This window comes from Daucus carota, chromosome 4 (assembly GCF_001625215.2).
Source record: "Daucus carota subsp. sativus chromosome 4, DH1 v3.0, whole genome shotgun sequence".
Classification (NCBI taxonomy): Eukaryota; Viridiplantae; Streptophyta; class Magnoliopsida; order Apiales; family Apiaceae; genus Daucus; species Daucus carota.
The window spans coordinates 33,590,705-33,617,722 of NC_030384.2; the positions used below are offsets into that span (position 1 = coordinate 33,590,705).

A 27,018-nucleotide genomic window follows, 5' to 3' on the forward strand; every position below is an offset into this window, starting at 1 on the left:
GTCTAGATGTCTAAATTTATTCCAAAAGTAAATGTCTAAAAATTATTAAAATGTCTAAAAATAACTTAAATGTGTGAGTAAGTTTTGTTTTAATATTGTTGTACTTTTAATAGATAAAAAAAGGAAGGCTGGAGCCGGGAGAAGAACCAGATAGGGCAATATTTTGGAAAAAAGCTCGTAAAAGAAGAAATGGCCAAGAAGTCAAAGTGGTCGAGAAAGATTTGTCAACTGTATGCGATAAGATTGTAAGTCTCTTATAATATTAAAAGTTATGAATAATTGCCTATTTTATACGATAAGATTATTTCCGGTTTTCTCATAAATTTCATGTCAACAGGATGAATTGTTGGAAAAAAAGGTGAAGGGTGAAATACAATTCGAATGTGGTGAAGATGTGCTGACCACAGCTTTAGGGAGTAATGAACATTCTGGCAGGGTTAGGGCAGTTGGAGGATACGTCACTCCAAAAAGATATTTTAATTTGCCGAATAAAATTCGAATCACAAAGGCCGAGTTGATGGCCCGTGATCGGCAAAGGGATGAACAGTTTGAGAAAAAAACAAGTGCTCTTGAGGCAGAGATTGCTCTATTGAAGACGATGATTATGAATTCTGGAAGTACTCTTAATTCCCCAATGTGGTCTGAAAAAGCAATGCCCCAAGAGGAGCTAGATAAGCCTGCTGCAGCTAAGGACCTTGACAATGAAATGATGGAAAAGACACATTCGGCACCTGAAAAAGTTGATGATGAAGAATGCGTTATTACAGATGCCCCCCGTAGGCCTTCACCTCCTCAAGATTCGGTAAATTAATCTAATTTCATACATTTCAGTTTTTTTTTTTGGATACTTCTATGATTTTCATTTGGTCATTTAAATATTGTAGGGCCTGAGATCTTGTGAGCTATCCATCGAGACGATAGAGAATAAAGTTGCATTTGGTATGATGTATCCTCGCGAGGATAATTTGAGTAATTCAATGCATGGAGTTACTATACCAGATGGACACCAATGTGTCTCTGTTGATGGCCTGATACAACCAGATGCGGTGCTCCCCCCTGAGATAGGTGGTGATTTGGTGACAATTCGCGATGCACTTGGCTGTTTTTGCGCATGGCCTGACGAGTTAATATCCTACACAACTGCTGTGGTGAGAATTTAATTTTAAAATTTTCATTTGAGGATATTATGCTATTATAATGTCTACTTCATATTTTTTCTGCTTTATTGTCTCCAGATCCAGAGAAAAGAAAGGTCTCGAGCAAGTGCAGAAAAAACCCGCAAGAATGATGAGTTGGAAAAATTGAAGGCACAATTCAATCGAGTAAAGCCAAGTGCAAAAGTCCCAAAGGGCTTTAATTTATTGTACAAACATGCAGCAACTTGGATGAAAACAACAGGGGTCTCGATTAAGATTAAATGCGAGAAAGAGGTGTTTGGCGTTCAAAAGATAATATATGTGCTGCATGAGAATGTTGTGTCGTTGTTGGAGTATAAAATGCTTGGGCAAGCTGTAATTGCCTCGTACATGGCGTAAGTTCCTTTATTCAATATGACATGAATGTGAGCAGTGTCAGTAATTTATCAATTGTCTCGGCTAGTTTTTTTATTTGTGTGTGTACTTTTTCGGTAGGCACTTGCATGCTGAGATCAGTGAGCACCCGGAACTTGTGGAAACTTTTGCTTTTGTTGATCCAGCAAGCTCATTTTACGTAAATTCTGAATTTGAAGATTACATTCTCAATCGGTTTAGAGAGGGTAACCCGGATCGACTATTCTTTTTGCCGCATAATAAGAAGTAAGTTATGTTCTCTTCAAAATTTCAATTTTTTAAATGACAAAAATACAAAGACTTATATATTATGTGCCATAACTATCTTGGCCTGGTCTGTTTTTTGTGAACAGCATGCATTGGATTTTGTCCATTATTTGGGAAGGCGAAATATATATTTTGAATCCACTCCCTCACCCGACACAGTTTCCAGAACTGGAGAATGCATTAGCAAGGTAAAATATATATTTTGCACATGATTTATTATTCAAAAATGCAAGTACAGAGTATTGAACTGAGATTGATGGGAAACTAAAAAAATAAAATCTTCTGACAATTTAATCACAATTTATGTTTATATGCAGGGCATTGAAAAAATTTAATGTGGAAACTGGTAGGGGCAGCAACAAGATAGGCAAGGCAAAGTTTCTCAGTGTAAGTACTATTATACTGAATTGAGTACATAGTTATAGTTGATATATATTGCTTATTTATATAGCATGTCTAATGTCGTTTCTTCAATTTACGGGATAGGGATCTCCCAAGCAACCTGGTGGCCATGAGTGCGCCTATGTAGTAATGCGGTATATGAAAGAGATAATCAATGACACAAAATTGACATTTGCTAAAAAGGTATTATTTTATGCTACCTTATCTGCTATGTGTCTTGTATACTTTCTATACTTTCTTTTTGTAATTTATTGATTTTGCTTGTACCTTATTGTAGTGGCTGCCCAAGTCTCGAGCTTCTTACACTGAGGACGAGCTAAATGAAGTACGTCTTGAGGCACTCCACTTCATCCAAGATCACGTCTGATGACTTTGCATATTCTGATCTTTAATTTGTGGTAATTAACTGCTAATGTAGTGGACTAGTTGGACAGTTTGGTATATATGGTCATTTTGTTTGGTTGTACTGGATAAGTAGCTAGTGTTCTGGTATGGTCATTTTGTATGGTAGCTAGCTAGTGTTTTGGTATGAGTTTCCGGATGGATTGAATTGCTAGCTAGTAAGTATGTGGTTTGCTTTTGGGGATTGTCATTTTGGATATTGCTGGTTGTGGATATTGCTAGTAAGTTGGATATTGCTGGTTGGAGATATTGCTGGTTGGTTATTGAATGGTTGGTTTTGTTGGATATATATATATATATGGTTGGTTATTGTGTTTTGGCAAGTTTTATTTTTTGTTTATGCAATGTAAGACATCACTTATATTTTAAACAAATGTTAAAGAACAATATAAGACATCAAATATATTTCAAACAACGATGTTAAAAACTTAAAAGACATCAAATATATTTCAACAATAGATGTTGAAGAAATTTAAGACATCAGTTATATTTCGATGTTAAAAACTTAAAAGACATCATTTTTATACTGTAAAAACCGATGTGTAAACTACATATTCACATCACACTCAGGACAGGTTTCGATGTCTATGTGGCAATAAAACCGATGTCTAAACTACATATTCACATCACACTCAGGAAAGGTTCTGATGTCTATGTGGAAAAATACATGGCTCCTTGTATGTTTAATATCATGTAGTAAGCCTACTTGATTATATGTCTATTTACCTATCAACATGTTTTGTAAATAATGGCCAAGAAGGACATCATCAAAAATGTTAAAAGATGTCTAAACCTCACTTTGACATCACACTCAGGAAAGGTTTTGATGTCTATGTGGAAAAATACAAGGCTCCTTATATGTTTAATATCATGTAGTAAGACTAATTTGATTATAAACTCATTTACCTCTCAACATGTTTTGTAAATAATGGTTGCATGGACATCATGAAAAATGGTAGGGGTGATGTCTAAACATATTTCAGACATCGGTTTTTGACCGATGTCTATATATAGACATCACCGACAAAGACATCGGTCCTGAAATAACATAGACATCGGTTAAAAACAGATCGCATAATATTCTTGAAAAAAGCCAATAAAAAGAAGGACAGAGATCAAAACTAAACTAAATTAACTTGCTCTTTTTCCTTCTTGGCTTTCATCCCCCACAAACCTTAGCTCCTAAGCTTTACATTCATTGTTCTTCATAGTCCAAATGAAACAAAATAGCATTGTCTGCGAACAAATTTATTCTTCTATAGATTTTAATAAGAAAGAAATATTTGAATGTATTTTTTTTTTTGCCGGAAATATTTTAATGTATAGTATATGGAGTATCATCTAAATTTAAAGACATCGTGTGAAAAATATGTATTAAAATATAATATAAACTTGTCATTGATTCTCTGCATAGAACGCAGTAAATCCAAATTTTACTGCACTACATGGTGTCCGCGTCCCTCTTCCTCTGCAATTTTTGTCACCTTTTGTTTTTTAGCAAATGATTCCAATTCCGCATATATCATGGTCGATAAATCCGAACGAAAGAACACAAAATACTAGATATCTTAATTGATTTATTCCTGTCCTTGATTGAATCAAATTGTCGTGTTGGTAGATATTCTACAATGTTGTTCTCGTACGAGACAAGTCCAGAGCCCTCACATATATTGACAACACCTTGCTTTCTTTAAAATAACTAGCTTATAGCCGTGAAAGGCACGGGAGCTTTTTAATTATTTATAAACTTTTTAAATATATTTTAAATGGTGTGAGAAAATTTAATTTATAAATAATAAATTAAAATTTTCAATAAAATAAAATTCGAAATTATGATTTGTTTGTAAGTTAGAACTTTGGTAAATACATCATCACAGCCATTAATGGTTTCAAATAAATTATTTTAATCAAGTAATTCCTTTTCTCGTATGTATCATGCCAAAGTATTAAATTCTATCTATCAAATTTTAATATATTTTGAGTGGAATACGTTATGCCAACTTCTATTAGATTATATTAATAAATGTATTTTATATTAAAATAATTATAATGTGATTTAAATATTTTTCAAAAAATTTATATGGTTCTAAATTAAAATTGATAAACATAATTTGTTTTGAATTAAGAAAAGGAATCATACATATGCAATAAGAAGGTAGAATCTATTTTGGATTAAGAAAAAGTTTGGGAAATCTACAAAACTACCTACCTTTTCTTTTATTGTTTTCAAAAATACTACCTTCCAGAATTATTTTTAAAATACCTTTTCATAAATTTTTTTTTTCGAAAATACTGTTTGCAACCTCATTTGCAACTACAGGCGGCGCCAGCCGTGTTGCAACCTGATTTCAAGTTCCAGTTTTCAAATGTCATTTTCGACCTCATTTTCGGAATCGAATATATATATATTTGGACATTGTGTTGACTGCTGAGGAGTACAAGTTTTGAATTTATGAACCCAAGCCTGAGCAGCCCGCTGCTGATGCTCCTGATGAGGAGAAAGAGTATTATAAGCGGTGGACAAAGGCTGATGAGATGTCGCGATGTTACATTCTAGCAGCAATGTCGGGTGTTTTGCAGCATCAGCATCAGGCTATGGCCACTGCTTCGGATATGCTCTTTAATCTCAAGGAACTTTTTGGAGATCAGAATAGGGCTGCTAGGCAAGTAGCCATGAAGGCTTTAATGAACACTCAGATGGTTGAAGGTACACCTGTAAGGGATCATGTTCTCAAGATGATTTCACATCTGAATGAGATGGAGATCCTTGGTGCAGAGCTTGACGGGGAAACCCAGATTGACATTATCCTTATGAGCTTGCCCAAGAGTTTTGAGCAGTTCCGCTTGAATTATATATATATATATATATTCGATTCCGAAAATGAGGTCGAAAATGACATTTGAAAACTGGAACTTGAAATCAGGATTTGTAATTGCATATATGGTTGCATATGGTTGTATTCAGTTGCATATGGTTGCATTCAGTTGATTCTATTATAATCTAATGGCCCCGCCAGGGGCACACCATACATCTGTTGTTACTTACAGTTTTCAGTTGCATTTAGTTGCAACTGAGGTTGCAAAAGTTGCAACTGCAGTTGCAACCTTATTTGCAACTTTTGGAACCTCATTTACAACTATATATAGTTTTCAGTTGCATTTAGTTGCAACTGAGGTTGCAAATGAAGTTGCAACTGCAGTTGCAAAAGTTGCAACTGCAGTTGCAACTTCATTTGCAACCTCATTTGCAACTTTTGCAACCTCATTTGCAACTTTTGCAACTTACAGTTTTCAGTTGAACTAGTTGCAATTGCAGTTGCAACAGTTGCAACTTTCCATTTTTATTTGCAACTTTTGCAACCTCATTTGCAACTTTTGCAACCTCATTTGCAACTTTTACGGCTGCGCCGCCCAAGGTTGCAAAAGTTGCAAATCGTATTTTTGAAAAAAAAAATTTATGAAAAGGTATTTTTAAAAACAATGAAAAAGATGGTAGTATTTTTAAAAAAATAATTTTACAGATGGGTATTTTTAAAAAGATCCCATAGATTTGTATTTGTTCCTCACATAAATCCGGCTTATTAATTTTAAAATATATTATAAAAAAATTGTGACGGTGAGATTTATATGATTCTACGAATAAAACTGGTAGGAAATATTTATTTAGGATTAAAAAAAAACATATACATGTGAAAGACAGAATTTGTTTTGGATTCAGAAAAGAAATTATAAACATGCAAGTAGATATCAGTTGCCTTGTAGAACAGAATTTAATTTTGTTCCAATCTAACGGTGCTTATTTGTTCAATATAAGATCCAGCGGATGATAAGCTTTTGGATCAGAGGACCATGCGACCAAATTATCTCCCTTACACTTATTATATATAAGTATATAATAGATAAAGAATCACGAGAAGGTTGCAGAAATGAGCATAATTAAAATACTAATCCACATAATAACTCAGCTGACCGGATTTAACTAATTTTGCGTAAAGTGGTTCGAGCATTAAAAGAGTAGGTGATGCATGCGAGAGTTTGTAAGCAAGTGATTCATGTGAAACACAACTTGTAATTATCTTTCTTTTATATATCATAGTTTACCAACTCACAAATATTACACACAAATTAGGTTTACATCACGGCGTCCTTGTGCCTCCCATGCCTCTCTTTTTCTTTACGTCTCTGCCTAGTTCTCACGTTTTTGGGTCTATTTCTGGGAGGGATTCAATTTACGTGAAATATGTGACCAGTTCAACTTTGAATCCGATGAGATGTGTTTGATTACGTTGGCTTAATTTTGTATATTTGACTACAATTTAAAGCATCTATATTGGCATTGAAAATAACTTCTTCTTACTGCACGTCGTCTCTGTTGATTAGCATTAATAAATTTTGCAGTGTTTCACATTAACACGTACTAGCAAGGATGATGTTAGAATATGAGACTAGTTACGAGTTATTATTGAAAGATGATTTTATTGTTTTTACTACACCAGAAAATTAAAGGATGTTTGGTTAATGATTAATGAACTCGATTAATGAGAATCAGAATCACAATGTTCAGATAGTTTATTTATTTTATTTATTTATATGAAATGGAAATTCCAATAATTTTTGTTGATACTCTTCCCATCCTATGAATTTCTGTATCATTTCCATTCTGCTTAACCATCATCCAAACGTCCACTTAGATTTGACAGTGGAGTCGAAAATTCATGTATATACTATATATCTATCTCGCAAGTTGATGGCCAAAGCTTGTTTGCTATAAATTGCACTGGACAGATATCAGATATCAAATTTGATTTTTCTCACCGTCATTTTCTAATTTGTATCGTCATTTTATATAATGCATTCGGAAGTCGGAACTCGTCTATAATTTGTACCATATCTTGTCTGGAAATAGATACGTATGGGGTGATACAGACCGAAAGATACAATGCCTGCAAGCGTCCTGTGATTCTGTGAATCATAAAGTTCAAAGGCTGAAATGTTAGTTTTCATGTACACTATCTTGCTCAAAAGGTTAAAACTACTACAGAAACTTCTGTTTCTACCTCTGAATAATTGATTTCGGTCTTAGTTTCTAACTTTCTTCTTAAGAAAGGATTCCCACTTCAATTCTACATCCAGTCGTACTCTTTTGAAGCACACTTCATTTTTTTCGTAGTTCACGAATGAAAAATACTTTTAAAATACGTCCAAATGTATGAAGAAAAACAAGGGTAAACTTCAGCATCAAAACAATATAGTTGAGATTGCAGAATCATCTAAGCGGCTCATAAAATAAAACTAGTAAATAAAAATATATATAATGAGATACGAGGCTGTGGCACGTAATTACGTTGCTTATAAATACCGTTCAGCATAGCCTAACAAACTTCTCCCCTCTAGAGTTGAGTTCCTAAGATTTGGCTGCACACTACAGAAACATCGAGTTCTCTCTATAAATATATTAGAATCATTTTGTCTTAGAACTTTGCAGTACTCTTGTTACTAAAAGGATCGAGCTTGAACAGATATTATCGTTATAGTTCATCACATAAATATATTCTCAACTATGGGGGTGAATATAACATCAATAAAGACCTCCTCCAACGGAGTATGGCAAGGCGATAATCCTCTGGATTTCGCATTTCCGCTGTTGATAGTTCAAACCACTCTCATCCTCGTCGTTAGCCGCTTCCTCGCGTTCCTTCTCAAACCTCTTCGCCAACCCAAAGTCATTGCAGAGATTGTTGTAAGTTATTATCTTTTTTAGCTTCGTTGTTTCAGAATTCTGGTTACGCCACTGTCACGCAAATATAACTATTTATTATTGCATAAATTAAATGTACATGACTTATAAACAGGGAGGAATAATACTAGGACCATCAGCTCTGGGGAGGCAGCAAGACTACATGCACAGGCTGTTTCCAAAATGGAGCACTCCAATTCTCGAGTCAGTGGCCAGTATTGGCTTACTATTTTTCCTCTTCCTAGTAGGCCTCGAGCTTGATCTAAGCTCGATCCGTCGCAGCGGCAAACGAGCCATTTTCATTGCCGCTGCAGGAATCTCCCTCCCCTTCACCCTCGGCATAGGCGTGGCCTTCCTTCTCCGCAAAACAATAGAAGGCGCCGACAAAGTCGGAGTCGCTCAGTACATTGTTTTCATGGGCGTGGCTCTGTCAATCACCGCGTTTCCTGTCCTAGCCCGAATCCTAGCCGAGCTCAAGCTGCTGACTACCCGAGTAGGCGAAACCGCGATGGCTGCAGCCGCCTTCAACGACGTCGTGGCCTGGATCCTGCTGGCCCTAGCTGTGGCCTTAGCAGGGAGCGGAACCCCTGGCGGGCCTCAAAAGAGCCCCCTCATTTCAGTGTGGGTGCTTCTGTCCGGGGTCGCATTCGTGGCCTTTATGATGCTTGTCATTAGGCCTGCAATGAAATGGGTCGCGACGAGGTGCTCACCCGAGAGTGACATCGTCGACGAGGCCTATATATGCTTGACTCTGGCTGGAGTTCTGGTGTCAGGTTTTATGACAGATTTTATAGGGATTCATTCGATATTCGGAGGCTTTGTCTTCGGCTTAACAATCCCTAAAGGAGAATTTGCCCAAAGATTGATAGAAAGGATTGAAGATTTTATATCAGGCTTGTTGCTTCCGTTGTATTTTGCATCAAGTGGCCTAAAAACCGATGTGTCCAAGATCCGAGGAGCCGAGGCTTGGGGATTGTTGGTGCTGATTATTTCAACAGCCTGTGCCGGGAAAATAATAGGCACGTTCGCTGTGGCAATGATGTGCAGCATTTCGGCCAGGGAATCGCTTACATTAGGCTTTCTAATGAATACTAAAGGACTTGTGGAGCTTATTGTTCTTAACATCGGCAAAGAGAAGAAGGTTCTGAATGATGAAGTGTTTGCTATATTAGTACTTATGGCACTTTTTACTACTTTCATTACAACTCCAACGGTGATGGCTATTTATAAACCTGCTCGTGGCGTCTCCACTCACCGGCGTTTAGAGTCTATACCAGACAGTGCTAAGGACGAGCTTCGGGTTCTGGCGTGTGTTCATGGTCCTGGGAACATACCCTCGCTCATAAATCTCATCGAGACGACTCGTTCCACCAAGAAGTCTCAGCTCAAGCTTTATATTATGCACCTTGTGGAATTGACGGAGAGGTCATCTTCGATAATGATGGTTCAGAGGTTCCGTAAGAATGGATTTCCCTTTCTAAATCGGTTTGGACAGGGTGGGATGCACGATCGGGTTGCTGTCGGGTTTCAGGCCTATGGCCAGCTTGGACATGTCAGTGTTCGGACCACGACTGCTATATCAGCTTTGTCGACAATGCACGAGGATATCTGTCACGTGGCGGAAAGGAAGAGAGTGCCCATGATCCTGTTGCCTTTTCACAAACAGTGGAGAAAAATAAACGAAGATGAGGTGGAGAAAGTTGGTCACGGATGGAGAGCCGTGAATCAGAGGGTTCTCAAGAATGCCCCCTGTTCGGTGGCTGTGCTGGTGGACCGAGGACTCGGGGGATCTCAGCAGACACCAGGACCTACAGCCACCGTGGCGCAGAGAGTTTGTCTGATTTTCTTTGGTGGACCGGATGACAGGGAGGCTTTACAACTGAGTGGCAGAATGGCTGAGCATCCTGCGGTTAAAGTCACTGTCATAAGGTTCCTCGCGAAAGAAGGGGCAGCAGCAGCGAACGCAGTTGTTGTGTTGAAGCCATCATCAACCAAATCCAGAGATAACAGCTATACTTTCACAACAGCAGAAGTGAATCCTGAGAGGGAGAAGGTGATCAAACCGTACTCTTTGATTCCCACTTTTGACTAATTTGCTATACTCTATCAAGAATTCTTGTTAAGTTAATATTACGAATGCAGGAGCTAGACGACGAAGCAATGACAGGTTTCCGACAGAGATGGGAGGGTATGGTAGACTATAAGGAGAAAACTGCTAACAACATTGTGGAGAGCGTGGTGGGAATCGGACGGAGTGGTGAGTACGAGCTTATAGTGATCGGCAAAGGAAGATGCCCCTCGAATATGGTTGCAGAAGTTGCAGACAGGCAGGCCGAGCACCCGGAACTTGGCCCTATTGGGGATGTGTTGGCCTCCTCTGGCAAAGGTATTCTGTCTTCAGTGGTGGTGATCCAGCAACATGATGTAGCTCATGTAGAGGAAACTCCAGTGTCAAAGATTGTGATAAGTCAGGAGGTTTAACTCATCTACTTTTAGATAAACAGTGACTCAAAATAATTGTGAATTTGTGATGCACACAAGTTCACAAAAATAGAAAACACAACATTATATAGTTTTGTAATAAATTACAATCATTTATAATGTTTGTCTTTTAAAAAGAAGACGTAGTAAATTCGAAATTTATATATTACTCTGCTTCATTAATTACATGAGGATATAGTAGTATGATCTGAAGCAGGTTCTACTTTGCAAAGAAGAATATGATTTTAATCTCTCAACTGGAAAGACTAAAAACAACAAATAATTTGAAACCGAATGTATGAAAATTGACAAAGATTTTGTTTGTGACAATAAGACCATGAATTGCAGGTGTCAAACAAATGAAACGTGTATATCAGATTTAGCATTTAAAATAAAGGGAGCTTTACTTATTTAAAAATTTTGAAGGGTCAGATAACCACAGAACCAGCACCAATATTTCATGCAAAAACTTGTTTACTTGGGAGCAAAACTACACATGCATGCAGCCTCAGCGTTCACCCCGGGACCTGGAGGACAAGAATGAAGACCTGGGCCCACCGACCATGCCAGACACCGGTCTCCTGTCTTCACGCCACTTGTCAGGTCTGTCATCCATCCTGTTGCCACCACCCCTGCGTTGATCCTGAGGAGGAGGAGCACTTTCAGCCTGAGCTCTTCTGTGTTTGGGAATATATTTCCCACCTTGGGATGGTGCAGAGTCCAATGTTCGAGGCTGGTCTGAATGGGCTGAGTTTGCAGGCACGATGGTGGGTCTCATCTGCAAGACTTCTTCTTTCCACCGTTTTTCTTTCTCTTCCAGTTCAAGCTCACGCTGCCTCTGTTTCGCAGCAATTTCATCCAGTTTGGCCTTGCGTTTAGCTTCCTCCTCTTTCCGTCTCTCAGCCTCTGCAACGATGAAATCCCAGATCATAGACATAAAACACATCATCAATATCAGATTTTGGTTTATTCACTTTAAATACATTGACACGTGACAATTAAAAAATAAGCAGACAATTAGTTTTATAAAGGCAATACTGTAACTGTACCTTGGTGAGTAAAAATTTAAGTGAGCGAAATGTCAAATAAACCACTTACATATGTATTACATAGTTACACGTAACACGCCACTCATATAATAAGAAATATAGATATATAGTCCAAATAATAGCTGCCACCTCATTAAGTAAGATGAGGGAGAAATATCAGTTTAGAGGATTCAGTTTAACAGAATAAGAACAGAGTTCTGAGATTACCATCTACATTCTAGTATAGTATTCATCTAGACATTAGGTCTCCTAGTAAAACTGTAAAAGGGGAAATTTGTAGCAATATAAGAATAACATTTAGCAAAAAAGTAATATTTTTATATGCACACTGTGAATGCGTGTGCATGTGTCTGTAATTTAGAATTTTAATAGAGCATACTTCAGCATAATATACTCTAGTTGCAAGGCATACAGACGGTAATGATCTATCAAAGCACAGATCGAGAAAGCAGAGATAAATGCAAACTCGGAGAAAGAGGAAGAGAAGAAGTTTATCTGCTCGTATGTCTTTCATGAACAAGCACATTTACCTTCACGTTGGCGGGCTTCCTCTTCTTCACGCAACTTTTTCATCCTATCCTCCTCCAGTTTCAGATAATATATCATCTTTCTTCTAGTCTCTCTCTCCGATTTTCTTGACCGGATGATTTGGCTAATTTGCTCCAGCCTCTCCTTTTTTAATTTGTTAAACTCGGCTTCACGGCGATTCACAACTCTTTCTTGAAAAATTTTCTGCAGTCATATAATTGACGAAGTTGGAGCTTTTAATCATAGTAATACGGGCATGATGGTTATTATTCCAATAAGATTGCTTGCTTAAGAGTAAAATTATATTAAAGGATCAGAAAAGTGAATTTAAGAGATGTTCGGATTCATAGTGTATATGCGTAAGAACTATAGCAATAGGTCACCACTTATCTTAAAGAGTAAATATCAACTCCATATGGAAAAAGATTAGGCTCCATGCTAAAAGCAAGGAGATCAATCAAAACCGACTATAGCAGCAAAAAAAATTTTATATTGAATACTTTAAATGTATTAACCAATGAAAAGAAATGTGATTCTGTAGTTGGTACTGCACCTCTCTTTCTACATATAAAATCAACTCACGAGACACTAACCTTATTCCCCAGCTTCTCAGATAGCCTCCTCTTCTCCTCAAGATCTCCTGTATGGCGCAGCCGGCTTAGTTCAATCTCTCTCTGTAATGAAAGGAGCAACATGTTTAGTAAATGTATAGCATGGACAAATAATACATCAAGAAAAAGAAAAATAACTATTAGCTAGTCATGTCTTCAGCTTCAACAGAAGAGGCAAGATAACAAAAGCAAGGTTATACAGTCCATGTGAGTATAAACATAAAGACCTATTCCTACCACCACACAAAAAAAAAAATAGGTCTATAAAATTTATATACTTATAAAATAAAATTTATAAACCAATCAAATTGTATCAGTCCTCAAACTCAAATTGATGTGAAAATAATTAATTTTGGTTGATGCATAAATTAACAATGTAAACTAATTAAAAGATATCACTTGGCACACTTCTCTGTTAATGTTGAATTATAGAAACAATGAATTAGTTTAGATGACATTTTTTGTGGTAAAAACAGTCTAGGATATAAATATATTCAAAAACCTATTCAATGCTTGCCTGTTGTTCACGTTCATGGATATCTTTCTCATCTACTAATCTCCGTTGAAATGCAATTTCAATGAGAGGAGCAGCTTCTTCTCTTTTTGCTCTCTCCAAATAGTCCATAGTTTTGGCAAGCTTTTGCAGTTTCTTCTCCATTTCTTGCCTCTCTCTCAGTTGCTCACTTAAAGCCAACTCCATTAAGGTCTGCTTTGTTATTTTTTCCTAAATGCGATAACTGAAGTCAGTAAAATTCAACACAACTATGTGTATGTTTGTGTGCAAGCATTTGTGCGCAAGCATTTGTGAGTGTGGGCACAAGTAAAAACACATAATGCTCACTCCATCTATGATTGGTTTCTTCCCCTTTTTTTTACTTCGTTTCTCAGCTTCCTGAAGCAAGGCTTTAGCCTCTTCAAGTTCCCTCTCTTCTATTTCCCTAAGAATCCTTTGGTTCTTCCTCCTCTCATATTCAGAAGCAAGCCTTCTCTGTTCAGCCTCTTCAGTTATTTTCTGCAATTTTAGTCGCCTTGACTCCTCCTCTCTCTCCTGTATCAGGCATCAAGCAGACTTACTATTCGTATAATTATAAGACCTTTCAAGAACATACAATTCCATGACAAGTTGTAAGCAAGAGAATACCATCTCTAGAAGGTGGCGCTCTTGTTCTTCTTTACGTTTTTCAATTATAGACTTACGGGCAAGAAGTCTCTTGTGTTCCTTTTCTACCACATCTGGTAAACTCGACAATGTTTCCCCAAGTTGTGATACTTTTTTCAGCGGAGAATAAATTAGGTTCCTGATCTTACTCATAGATTCCGCAAAACTGCTCAAATGGTTCCGTAAGCCCTCTGATTCAAGACCCTGAAAAAATATATATATACATGTGAAAGACAATATAGATAGTCAGTCTTAAAGTAGAGATCATACGTTTTCCAAAAAGCGAACTATATCTATAGCCAAAATATGTTGGAAAGCAAAGCTTTTAATGGACAAAGTAGTAGTTTCTCATTTTCAAGTTGGAAAATCACATCTCATGAGGAAATTTATGTAAGTTTCTTCTCAAAATAATGAATATCTTCTCTAGTAGTAAAACAAAGTTCTTTGCAAATATATTTGTTTTGACTATAACAAGATTGTCTAATTAAACGGTTCCCACTGTATAAGTAGTTCGAATCTTTTGCCACTCTACAGAACAAGATCTACACCCAACAGGCACCTTTTAAGAGGTAATGCTGTATTATAAGTGAGGACATGATAGTATAAGAAGCATATTGGCGGCACAAGCTTTCAAATTTGGTAAGGGGGGGGAGGTTGTTTATAGTTGCAATGAAAGTTTACCTGACTACCAAAGAAAACAGCACCTTTCATATGGTCAATCCTGATGGAAATAAAATTGCTTTTAACTGCATCGACGGCTATCTTTTCCACAAGAGCAAATTCAGAAAATGGGATCATCCCAGATAGAGTTTCAATCTTCATTGTTTGATACACTTGAGATACCTAGTGTTGAAAGAAAACATGTGATGTCTTCTCATCAAAATTTAGAATAAACACAAAGGTAGATAATACAAAGTGCAGAAATTTACACCTGCTGCAGCAGTCTCAGAGTGGCGAGCTTTTCAAGCGAAGGGACATATTGAGACAGCTGCACTTCTGGGACAGAAGAAGCTGAAGAAAGCTTACCTCCGAGCTTCGAGATTTTTGTCAGCAGGGGCTGGACTTGGGCTGCAAGATCTAATGGATGGAATGCATGCTCGAGTAAATGATATATATCTTTTACTTCTGTCGTCACACATGCCATTACACCTTTGGCCACCTACAACCACGATATAACACATATTACTATATTAGTATCGACATTTAATTTCAGCATTGTTGTTACGTCAGTAAGGCGAGTCGACCGGGGTGCCCGGCAAGTCGAGTCGAGACTAGTCGACATAGTATAAAATTAAAAAATAATATATATATATATATATAAATATATATATATAATACACACACACACACACTTGATTACTTATAAATATATATGTGTGTGTGTGTGTGTGTGTGTGTGTGTGTTCTAGCTTCTAACAAACCTTTTCCCCTTCTTAAACCTACAAAGATAAAGAATACAAGAATATTGAAAGAAGACTTGAAAAGGCAGAGAAGAAATAATGTAATCCAATTCTAATTTACTATTGTACAAACAAAAAGATTGTCATATCAATTATTCAAAATTCACTTAAAATTATTCAATTGTCAACCACATTAACAATGTTACTCCACAGACCACAAGCACACTACACTGCAGTGGCTGCAAGACTGCACAGCAGTGGCTGCAGACCAGCAGTTGCACTGCAGTACCACTTATATAGTTCTTGAAGTTGCTACTAATTTTTCACTTACTTACATGCATTTTATCCAAATAGTAATAAATTTTGAATAAACCAAATATGACTGAAAGAAATATGTAGGCTACGATTTACTTTATCCAGGAAGTAAAAGTAAGTGAACAATTTATTATTTACTATTTTCTTGCTTTCATGTGTTATAACATCTGTGTTTATAAGATTTTCTAGATTTCTTGGCGTCCATACGGAAAATTCCTAATAGCAATGAAAATAGAATAATCTTCTACTCCCATTTTCCCATTTTTGACATGAACATCATTAACGTTCATAAACCTAAATTATCTCCAAAACAATTAGGTATAAGGATGTAGACCTAAGTGCAATAGTTCCGCTGCGCGTTAAACAAAAATCAAAACAAGGCGCTGCAGATTGGAATTTCAGGTTAAAGTACGAAAAAGAGGTCAATTTCTGAAATGATAACAGATACTCTTCTGTTGTCCAATGGAGAGGAGGTCATCTTTCTAATTTGTATTTGTTATATTTACTTTTGTTATAACATCTATTATTTTTGGATTTTATATCATGTCCACTAGTCTCGACTCGACTTGCCGGGCACCCCGGTCACCTCGGCTCGACTTTCCGACGGAACAACCATGCTGAATTTGCTGATGCACAGAAATATTTGAGATGCCCAAGAGAAGAAAAGAGAGCTGCCATGCTCTGCATTTGTGATTTGTGAAACTGCTGGCAATTTACTGAGGACGCATGCAACGTTAAATATAGGAACACAAATCCTTGGTTCGGTATCATTTAATTTGGGATTTAGCAACTAATAATTTTAGTTAAAAGGAGCATGCGGTCAGGTGTAGCAGCAGATTTTATGAAGGCAAGGCATTAGTGTGAATTCTATACATCACTGGTCGAATGAATCACCTAGATGTATTGAAGGAGCAAGTAACATAGAGAAATCCAGCAGCCTCAAACATAGATAAGATAAAATTCTAGTCAATGAGGTAGAGGAAAGGAAAAGAGGAAGAATAACAAGATATACAAAAGATATAATTGATATGATTCACATTTTTTCTTCTGATGTTTTTGAGCTAAATGAAATATGAGCAAAAAATATGATAAATCTTACCAGTTCCAAAAGAAGAGATGACCTTGAAAGCTGAAGAGAATTATTGATTATAGTCAGTGATAGAAAGATCATATTAAGAAGCTTCATAAAATCAATAACCACTGAAAATTTACTTACCATTTCTCTGCTTTCAGGTTTAGGCTCAACATTGAACCCAATAAGATTAGCCACACGCAACCTTCTCTCTTTCTCGTTTTCAAGCTCCAAGTGAGATGCACCATATGAGCAATCATAAGGTGATACTGAAAGTGCAGCCAGAACAACTGACGAAGCAATTAACTGCAGGTCCTTCTGGCTTAAGTTTTTATTAAAACTTTTCTGAAGTGAAAAAAGCTTGAGCCAGGCATATGCGTGATATAGATGGCTGGATGAGATCCAAAATATTTCTGTTAACTTGGCATAGTAAATAACTAATAAGGATGCCTTTGGAGTTTTCTTGACCATGCACATCAATGCGTGAATATCCTCGACTGAGCGAAATGCTTCCTGCATAAAACACAAAAAGAATATTCATCAGCATGTCCATTGGGAGAACAGAAAGGCATCATTACTATGAAAAATCCATTTGAGGTAAAATATTGTAAGCTGAGTTGTACAAACCTGCCAGAGTGCAAGTTCAGTGGCAACCTTCAGCTGTTCAAATCTTGTGTCAAGATACAGCTGCAAACTTTCTGGAGCAGACAGATCAGGCCGATCTCGTTGGTCTCTATATTTGTTAAGGTTGGCCAGATGGTTCCTAATAATTTCACACAACCTTCGAAATTCTGTCGTCCTCTTGTATTGCTTACAGAACTGAAAGGCCCGGTGAGCTGTCATCTACGGATATAAAGCTGAAGCTTAGCAAAAGTTGGGCACAGCCATATATCATTAAATAATCTAATCATAAAAAAACTCTTAATCCTACAGAATAACATCTACTAAACTGTTATAACACTATTCCATTGCAAGGAGTATGCCTACCTTAGGCCTGGTTTTCTGACATGTAATAGATTAGAGAGTTCAAGCATTGTAGATCGCTTCTAACTATGATTCTCCAAGAACAGTTTATGGAAATTGGTGCAATATTTTTGTTAATACTAGTGATTCTGGTAGTTAGCTTTTTACTCAGTAAAAGCTTTTTGCTAAGAGTCCTTGGATTATCTACTGTAATCTTACAGAAGTGAATAAAGAGATATTTTTCATGTTTATTTAGTAATGAGGTCTTTCATAGTCTTCGTATGGAGGGCTTTCAAAGTAAGTCTTCAAGATTGAAAGTGTAATGATAAATAGAATGACAAAAAACAAAGTGAAATATATAAAGACTAAAACAGACGCAAAAGAATAGCATTTGGCTATCTTGGCAAAAGAATACCTGATATTGGACTTTAATGAATCTGGAATAGTCATGACTTAGAAATAATAATCAAGGAAAAACAGATCCTGGGGAGGAACGCTAAAACATACTGTAAAGTCTTTTTTGTACAGAATACCTGAGCTGAGATAGAATTCAGCAGCAACTACAAGAGAATAAATTGCAAGTTTTGCATAACCTATAGATTTAATGTGAAGACGGCTTTATTGCCTTCGGGAGATCGAATAATTTTTAACCTAAAGAGTTAGAGAGAAGACGGCTTTTTTGCCTTCATATAAGGGAGATCGAACAATTTTAATATAATTGGAGCATTATGGACTGCCTTTGTTACATAATGCACTGCACTTATACCAGATGAATCCCTGATCATACTATATTTGACAAGATCCAGCTAAATAAAATTAAGAAAATATAAAATGTGACGTGATGGTGAACCTGGTGAGATGGACGGGAAGAAAATAAAAACGTGATTTTAAAATACTGGATTTGTACAAGGAGGCTTATTCTAGAAAGGAAATGATATAATTACTTACTGCATATAAAGCCTCCAACTTTGAGTTGTTTCTTAATATTTCCAATACCGTTCTGTATGTCTCCCACAGGAACTTAAACCAAGGAGTAACCATCTCACGGTCAGATCTGTCTTTCCATTTCTCCCCGCTAACATAACTAATCATTAAATCTTCAGGCCGATTATCCGCTTCCAAGTCATCAACATCCAGAGCTTCCTCTAAAGCCTGTGCTTTACTGCGTGCTAATTCAGCTCTCTCGGTGGCCAAATGCATGAAATGTTTGATCACCTCCTCCAGGGAATTAATATTGACTTGTTGGCAAACAATACGATATTGTATTAGACCATCCTTAGCAAACCTTCCCCTTCTCATGTCAACACATAGCTCCACATACTTAAACATAATTCTCTCAAGAGTCTTTTGCCATGCTCGGTACCTCTTTGAAGTAATTAGACCATGAAGTGCTTGCAGGGCCTCTTGCTTTTGTCCAACATTAATTAGCTCTGCGTCAATGCGTTAAAGGAAATAGCCAATAAATAAGAGACAAGTCACTTGGTAACGAGTTAATCTCTTAATATCAACTTTATCTACATGTTAAATATTAAAAACAGTCTTATATACGCCCTTGACAAGACTGAATCATTAAGGTCCAGAAACTTTCCTCTCTATATGTTGCACAAAAAGTATTCGATGTACTATCACAATACATAGGCAAATTTCAGAAGGCGGTATCAAATTATACTAGTATGGCATAAATCGTGTAACCTACCTTCAGCTCGTTTCAAAGCATTCTCAGGTTTGGCAAATGTAGCCATCTCGACCAAACTCTTGAATCACTTCTCTCGCCTGTCAATACAACAACACAACCATATAAGACCGCATTCACACTCAGTTAACTATCAGCACATCACTAAGCACAACAAGTGCATGCAACTTATGCCAATTTCCTCGAGATAGGTCATAATTTGATACTTAAACAAAAAAAACAAAGATTCGATTAAATCATTTTAATTAACCAACAGATCAGATATAAATCTCAAACCATCGCGTTTTTAAATTACACTGCTCACCTATCTATCACGTAACTAGTGAATTAACCTGTACAATATTCCTAACTGAATATCATCACAATCAAGACGTCGCCATGTCGGATTTCTGCATATTAATAATGTAAATTTCTTTTTGAACATAAATCCGGAGCATGTAAATTTTTGAACTGAATTTAGCGGAAATAAATAAACAAATTTCGAGAAATGAATCCACGCATAGAAATAGATATACGATTCGATGAATGACATGATGATCGACAAATGAAACGGTGGCGTGAGTCATACCGATCAGAGGCGAAGAAACGAGCGGTTGGTGCAGAAATCCAACGGCGAATCGGAATAGGATGCTGCTAAAACACTGAACTATTAAGTAATTTCTTTTTTCTCTTTTAACCCTGCACTTTTTATTTTGATTTCCCCGTTTTAGTGGTACGGTGTATTGCAACACGTACTCTATGCGATGCGATATAAATAAATAAAACAAACGAAAGGCAGGGGCGAATATGAAACCCCACTAAAATAATAAATTACTACTGCTCGCTCAGTCTCGTCCGTTTATACGCAGAAATAGCACCCACTTAAATGTTTCTGAATGTAATTTAATAATTTAATTTTAATTTTTATAAATAAAAATTTATTTTAAATTTTTATTCAGAAAAATTAAATAAAAAGTAAGTTAAATTATATTTTATAGAAACATTCAAGCACATCATGTCCAAAAGTGTAAAAAATATATAAATGAGTGATACGGAACGAATACGAGCTTTTGATTTTATGCATACTTTTGTGTTGCTAAGTTATTTTGTTCATACTTTATATGCACGGATTTTGTTAAATTCATGTTTTCCTGTTTTTTAAAATTTGGTATGGATTTTCAAAAGATAAATTACAAACTAAAAAAGTTATTGATGATATATTTGGACATTTGGTACTAAAACCGACTTTTTTAAATAAATAAATATTTTTATAAACAAGAAAAAATGTTTAAATTAATTTAATTCCTACAAAAATAATCGTATCAGAACTATTTTCATGTAATATTAATGACTTCGAATGAAATTGATATTAGTGAATTAGAATGACTAGTATGACTTCTTTCATACGAGAGGATTTTAGTTTAATTCATTTTAAAATTCTTATAAAATATAGTTTGATTAATTATTCAAACTTTTTTCTTTTAAATAAAAATTTAATGTTTAAATTTTTATACAGAACAAGAATTTATTTTTTTTAAAAATTGTGAACATATACTTTATAAGCACCTAAAATACGTGTCAAGTGATTAAAAAACAAAACCTTAAAAAGACAAGAGAGATGAAAGGAGTAGTTTATAGTAAATGTAAACTTCTAATTTACACTATGACTAGCAAAAATCCTAACACTAAACTTTAAAGTAGAGAATGATCAGGAAAATGCAAATTCAGACTAGTATGACAGAACTTTCATAAAAAGAAGCGATATCAACCCCACAAGTTGTAACTAGTACTCCCTCCGTCCCACCCATTTCTTTACACTTTCCTTTTTGGAGTGTCCCATTCAATTCTTTATATTTCAAAACTTACCAAAAATAGTCAATGGGTCCCACCACTTCTCCACTTTTCTTTCCTTTTCATACTCCCTCCGTCTCTTAATACTTTTCCTGTTAATCATGTGCGCGTTTGCCAACACACATTTTTTATCTTTAATATTTTTAATTTCGCATTAGTATTAAATATAAAAATTTCACTGTATTAAAGTACTCATAAATACGAATCAAACAAGATCACTCATGACTATATTTTATCTTATAAATTATGTATAAATTAGTAGTCAATTGATTACAATAAACAGTGCAAAAAGTCAAAACAGGAAATGTTTTTTGATACAGAGGGAGTACTACTTTTACTCCACTATCTTCTTTTTATATATTAACAATCAATGGGTCCCAACACTTTACCCACTTTTCTTCCTCTTTTCCACTACTTTATACATATTTCTTAACCTCCGTGCCCAACCCATTCGATAAGAAATGGGTGGGACGGAGGGAGTACATGTTAGCCTGCAGACGGGAAATATAACTCCGAAGTCCAATCATAAAATCCAGAAATAACAAATAACATTACAAACTAGTCAATACCAAGTATGATTCAAAAAATTTAAAGAAAAAGGAGAAATTCTTGGCAAGCTTATCATTTGGAAGCCGAATACACCAACCAATAAGGTCAGAAATATTAAACTTCACTTAGCTAATGAAGTTGAATTGAGGAACTCGTCACAGCAAGGTGATGTATAATATGTTTGAAGTCCAACTTCAATTAGCACGACTTCTAATGACCTCAATATCCATCTCAGTAGGATCAGTAGCTTGCAACTCCACCTGAATTCCATCAAGCTCCCTCTTGAACCTCTCCTTCGAGCTAGCATAGATCATCTTGCTTCGCACACGGGCAGTGTCAGGACACCTTTACAGCAGAAACCATATTATTAATGTGTTAGTGATAATTGATGAAAAGAAGTGCAGTTCTATTTATAGCAAGTGTAAATTTACCAGGCAATAAAGAATATCCTGCTCTTCTGACAGTTCTCTGCCGTTACAAAATCAAAGTCGTATACAGCATAACGACACTCGTCGGCAGGAAGACTTGCGGCAAAATCATCATAACTTTCAGTTGGCTCACCAACCTTCTCCACAACAACTTGCTTTTGTTTCTCCTCAATCTTAAAAACAACAAACCGATGGGTTCGTTTGGCCTTTAGTTCCAAAAACCTTAGCTTGCAGTCATCGTGCACAGCCATCCCAGATGCTGCATTGGCCTGTGAAGTGATGGCAACAACAGATTCATAACCAATATTCTTTTACAAATTAAATGATCACATACGTAACGTTTCTTGTCTACACACTTCATTAGAGAATTTAATCAAAGAGGAAAAATTGCATCTGAGTAACTTCATAATAAACTAAGCCTATGCAAGCGCAATGAGACATGCCCAAGTCAATTAACATATGCATACAATATGCAGCAAACGGATAAAGGATCTCTGTACTCTGTACTAGAGTAGTGTAAACAATCAAGGGACTATCATATGTGATTCGTGCTAGATACATTATCTGACAATGCTAAAGTTTCAGTCAAGCCAAAAAACATCATACTTCACAAGATCAGCCTCTCTACTCTAGTAGGGGTAAGCAGTTGCGTAGCTACCATAGGAGCAGAGGGGTCGATTCAATTGACTCCTCTGAACGATATATGAACTTTTTATACTTATCTTTAAATATATACTTGTCCCTTTGTAGCTTTGTGAACTAAAACTATGATCCCTTTCACATTAGAATCTACATAGTAAATTTTAAAGATATCCTACATTTCCCAGAGCAGTGCACCTGGCCTTACATAAGGTATGTTGGGATCAGTAAGCTGCTATATTCACAATCATTGCGAAATTATATGTGCTCTCAAGCATAATGGTCCTACTAGAAATATGTAAAGAAGTTACAAATTACTGGGGATAAACATCTAAAACTAATTACTGACATCATCATATATCATATAATTGGGTAATAAACACTGGAAAAAGTTTTAATTTCAAACAACTTATACTAAATTACACTCCCTCCATCACCGACGCACCGTCTCATCCATTTATTAACGTTTTCTTTTTGCACTTCAACACATTTTAACACGGATATAAAGTCTAGTTCCGTGACTTATTTTTCAAATTTCCTTTTCTTGAATAAAAATTTAAACATTAATATTTTTTCAAAATCACAAAATTTAAAATAATATATGAGACTATAGAAAAGCCTTTCTCTCCCAACTATTAACAATAGAAACGAACCGAGGGAGTATCTATTAGATTAAATAGAAGAACAACAGCAAAAGATAAAGCAATTACAAAAATACAATCTATGCAAGCGACAGAGGGGGAGGAATGGACGTGATAAGTAAAAAAACAAACAACTTAAACGGGGAGACGGAATAAATCATGACATATAATAAGTTGTTAAAATCTGAGTAGAGGCAACAACAGATGCTACGACAAAAAATATAGAAGACTCACCATTTCGGAGATGCGCCGCGTGCGAGCGAGAGAGACGAGAGAGAGAGAGAGAGAGAGAGAGAGAGAGAGTGTGTTGGGGATGTTTATTAGCAGCTATGGGGTGGCGGTGGCTTTAAAGCTTTGTGGAGTTTGTACGAGTCTGTGCGCACATACACGATACATATACACGTATTATAAATTCCTTCCCTGGAGCGTGACACCACGTCTGCTAATTGCTTTGGACTCGCATTCAAAACGCATTGCACACATCTTTTTTTTTATTTCTTTTATCTTTTTCGAGCCAATTTTTCAATATAATTTATATTATTTTCTAATTTAAATATTTCATGTACGCTTCTTCATTTTGACGTATTAAAGTAATATATGTTGATAAAAACATACGTAAAATTGTAAATACTAATTAGTTGAATCATAAATAATTGACTAAAAATTATTTGATTTATGATCACTCATCCTGGATTATGTGGATTATGAACAATCCAATAACTCATGTCTCGTATTTTTAATCTTCAATTCGACTGTCATTTTCATAAACAATTCAAATATATTTTTAATGATAAACTTGAAATTCTAAAATTATATTTTTGTGAAAGCATGACTATACGGATTTATGCATGTTAATTTTTTTCTTTACCTTCTAAGATTATCTTTACACATCGATCAAACTTTATTTATATACGGGCACAAAAGGAAAACTTACAATAATATATTGTCTTCAAGTTCAACACACTTTATGGTTTATACATAAACCAGAAAATTGTATATATACAATTTAAATGGATGGATGGTTGACAATATTTTTACCAACTTTAGAGATAGGAGCAAAGCAAATTTTCCGATATCTATCCTCTGGGCCTCTGGTCTCATCACTTTTCGCCATTAGTTAAAGGATAGACATGAAAAATGTTATGGTACTGGGCCTGGGCCCACCAAGATTCTCTCGGTGCGTCCAACTAACGCTAGCCTCTCCTTTCAACTCATTGACTCTCTGGTGACCACCTGGATGGCAGAAAAGACCGATCCGAATAGATATCCGACCGTTTCGGCCCGAATGGATTTTACCGAACCCGATATTTTGGATTTAGATTTGGATTTGGATTTAATTTTTAAACCCGAACGAGTTTGGATTTGGATTTGGATATTGGGTATTCCGTATCGAAACCCGACCCGAAATCCAAATCCGATCCAAACCCGAAACCCGAAAAAAAAATCCGAATAATATATATTATAAACTATATATCATATATCTTGTATATAATTTTTTGGTCCCTAATATATATAAATACTAATAATTTCAATTTAAAGTTATTATTTAATAACATATATTATAATAAATTACTAATTACTAAATACAATAGTGGAACTCATGAGTCATGACTCATGACGACATACCTTATTTTCAACTAATCCTGCAATTACTACTTCCGCGGCTAATCGCTGCCTTCAGTTATCATCGCCACAATCCCACCCCCAAATAGCTGCAAAACACCCACTTGCCGATTTCTAACATATCTTTGAACTTTCCCCTCACCTGCTCAAAACTTCAGCCCCTACCACAAACAATCGAACCAACAAAACAATACTCAACCATCACTCAAAACAATCCCCACTTACACTATATTCGTTCTTCACTCCTTGAACACCCATCATCAAAACACCAACTCGGTTTACCGAACCCAGCCCCACCACGGTGCCGCGCGTCGCCCCTGGTCGGAGCTCGTGGACTGGTCGGAGCTCCGTGGTCGCAGTCGTGCAGAAATTCGGGTTTGGATAAAACCCGAACCCGATCCGAAATCCGTTGGATCGGGTTCAGGTTTTGTTTTTCAAATCCAAACGGGTTCGGATCGGGTTCGGGTTTGGTGAAAATTTTCGGGTTCGGGTTTGGATATCACAGATATCCGAACCGATCCGACCCGTTGCCATCCCTACCTCATACCGATTCATAGTGTTTGCCAATTTGTTAGCCATTTATTCCTCTAATTTTATTATTAATATTTATTTGGGGTTTTCTTATAAATACAGAAGTCCAAAATTACTTTTGCAAAAATATTACATCATTTTTAAATAGTTTGCAGAAATACTAGACTTTTGAAAATATTTGCAAAAATACTGTATGCAACTCGTTGCAACCATGCTCCAACCATATTTGCAACCCCTGTGGGGCCAATTAACAGAAGCTGCATCTAGTTGCAGATCGTATTTTTACAAATATTTTTAAAAAAGTTAGTATTTTTGCAATTTTTTTGAGAAATTATTTTAAAAAAAGCATATTATAACTTAACATTTATGTATGTGAGGTTGTTTACATCTATGAAGACCCACAAATTGAAAGCATACTCGAATTAAAATCTAACATTTCACTATAATGCGAGTTTGTTCACATCTTGTCAATTCCAATTTTAATATACAGGCTGAGATTCTATCTGATTAATGGGTTGAAGATTGGAGTTGTTGATATTGGTGCAAAGATTTCACATCCTATATTGTACATATAGAGCCTCTCTCTCCCACACCACTCTTACATAAACAAACAGACTGAATTTGTATCATAATCGATCAAAATAGCGAACAAATACGAGAAACTCGAAAGAACAAGGAATAGACATATGAAAAGGTATACAAAATCAAAGACAAGGCCATTAGACTGTTAATTGTCTTAAAGAAGACTAGAATGGAAATTGATGAAAAACACGTGCTTCCAACCACTTTGCGCGAGATATTGTTACTCTAGATGCTCTCTCATTCTCTCTGCATTGTTCGACTTCTTTTTGTAAAACATGTAGGTAGAATAATTTTGCCTCTAATTACGATGTCAAGGGTCAAAACAACAATAAGAAACTCGGTCTTTAGCTTGTTTTTGAGTATCTCAATCCTGATTTGGAGAAGTATATTAATTCGCATCTCAACCCTCGGTCTTTGCCTAATTTTGTATGTTCAATTATACCCTTTACTCTGTTAAGGTTAGTATGGCTTTGAATGGAAAAATGTTAATTGGGTGCAAAACGTGAGAGACTGGAAATTTGAAGTACAAGATGCAATGTTTTATATAATGAGACCAAATCGGAAAA

General features: G+C 36.0%; 3 protein-coding genes across 4 annotated transcripts; 1 reads left to right on the forward strand and 2 right to left on the reverse strand.

Annotated features, from left to right (window-relative positions):
• Positions 1 to 8,015: 8,015 nt before the first annotated feature.
• LOC108216791 (cation/H(+) antiporter 20) lies at positions 8,016 to 11,003 on the forward strand. Its single transcript, XM_017389628.2, has 3 exons — positions 8,016 to 8,361; positions 8,474 to 10,411; positions 10,501 to 11,003. Exons 1-3 carry the CDS (start codon positions 8,182 to 8,184, stop codon positions 10,837 to 10,839), a joined length of 2,457 nt encoding a protein of 818 aa, XP_017245117.1. The 5' UTR covers positions 8,016 to 8,181; the 3' UTR covers positions 10,840 to 11,003.
• Positions 11,004 to 11,097: 94 nt separating this feature from the next.
• LOC108217812 (eukaryotic translation initiation factor 3 subunit A) lies at positions 11,098 to 20,277 on the reverse strand. The gene is made up of 14 exons (XM_017390700.2): positions 20,198 to 20,277; positions 19,633 to 19,709; positions 18,885 to 19,366; positions 17,601 to 17,816; positions 17,118 to 17,486; positions 17,001 to 17,030; positions 15,118 to 15,345; positions 14,868 to 15,029; positions 14,169 to 14,390; positions 13,869 to 14,075; positions 13,545 to 13,751; positions 13,010 to 13,090; positions 12,419 to 12,620; positions 11,098 to 11,745 (listed from the first exon to the last, which is right to left on the reverse strand). Exons 2-14 carry the CDS (start codon positions 19,676 to 19,678, stop codon positions 11,348 to 11,350), a joined length of 2,850 nt encoding a protein of 949 aa, XP_017246189.1. The 5' UTR covers positions 19,679 to 19,709; positions 20,198 to 20,277; the 3' UTR covers positions 11,098 to 11,347.
• A 1,682-nt stretch (positions 20,278 to 21,959) lies between these two features.
• Positions 21,960 to 24,170, reverse strand: LOC108216165 (actin-depolymerizing factor 1). Of its 2 annotated transcripts, none has more exons than XM_017388853.2 (3): positions 23,951 to 24,170; positions 22,440 to 22,705; positions 21,960 to 22,353 (listed from the first exon to the last, which is right to left on the reverse strand). In XM_017388853.2, exons 1-3 carry the CDS (start codon positions 23,951 to 23,953, stop codon positions 22,203 to 22,205), a joined length of 420 nt encoding a protein of 139 aa, XP_017244342.1. In that variant the 5' UTR covers positions 23,954 to 24,170; the 3' UTR covers positions 21,960 to 22,202. The 2 variants fall into 2 exon arrangements, with proteins under 2 accessions (XP_017244342.1, XP_063948713.1); XM_064092643.1 differs by lacking the exon at positions 23,951 to 24,170 and adding an exon at positions 23,274 to 23,377.
• Between the last annotated feature and the right edge of the window lie 2,848 nt (positions 24,171 to 27,018).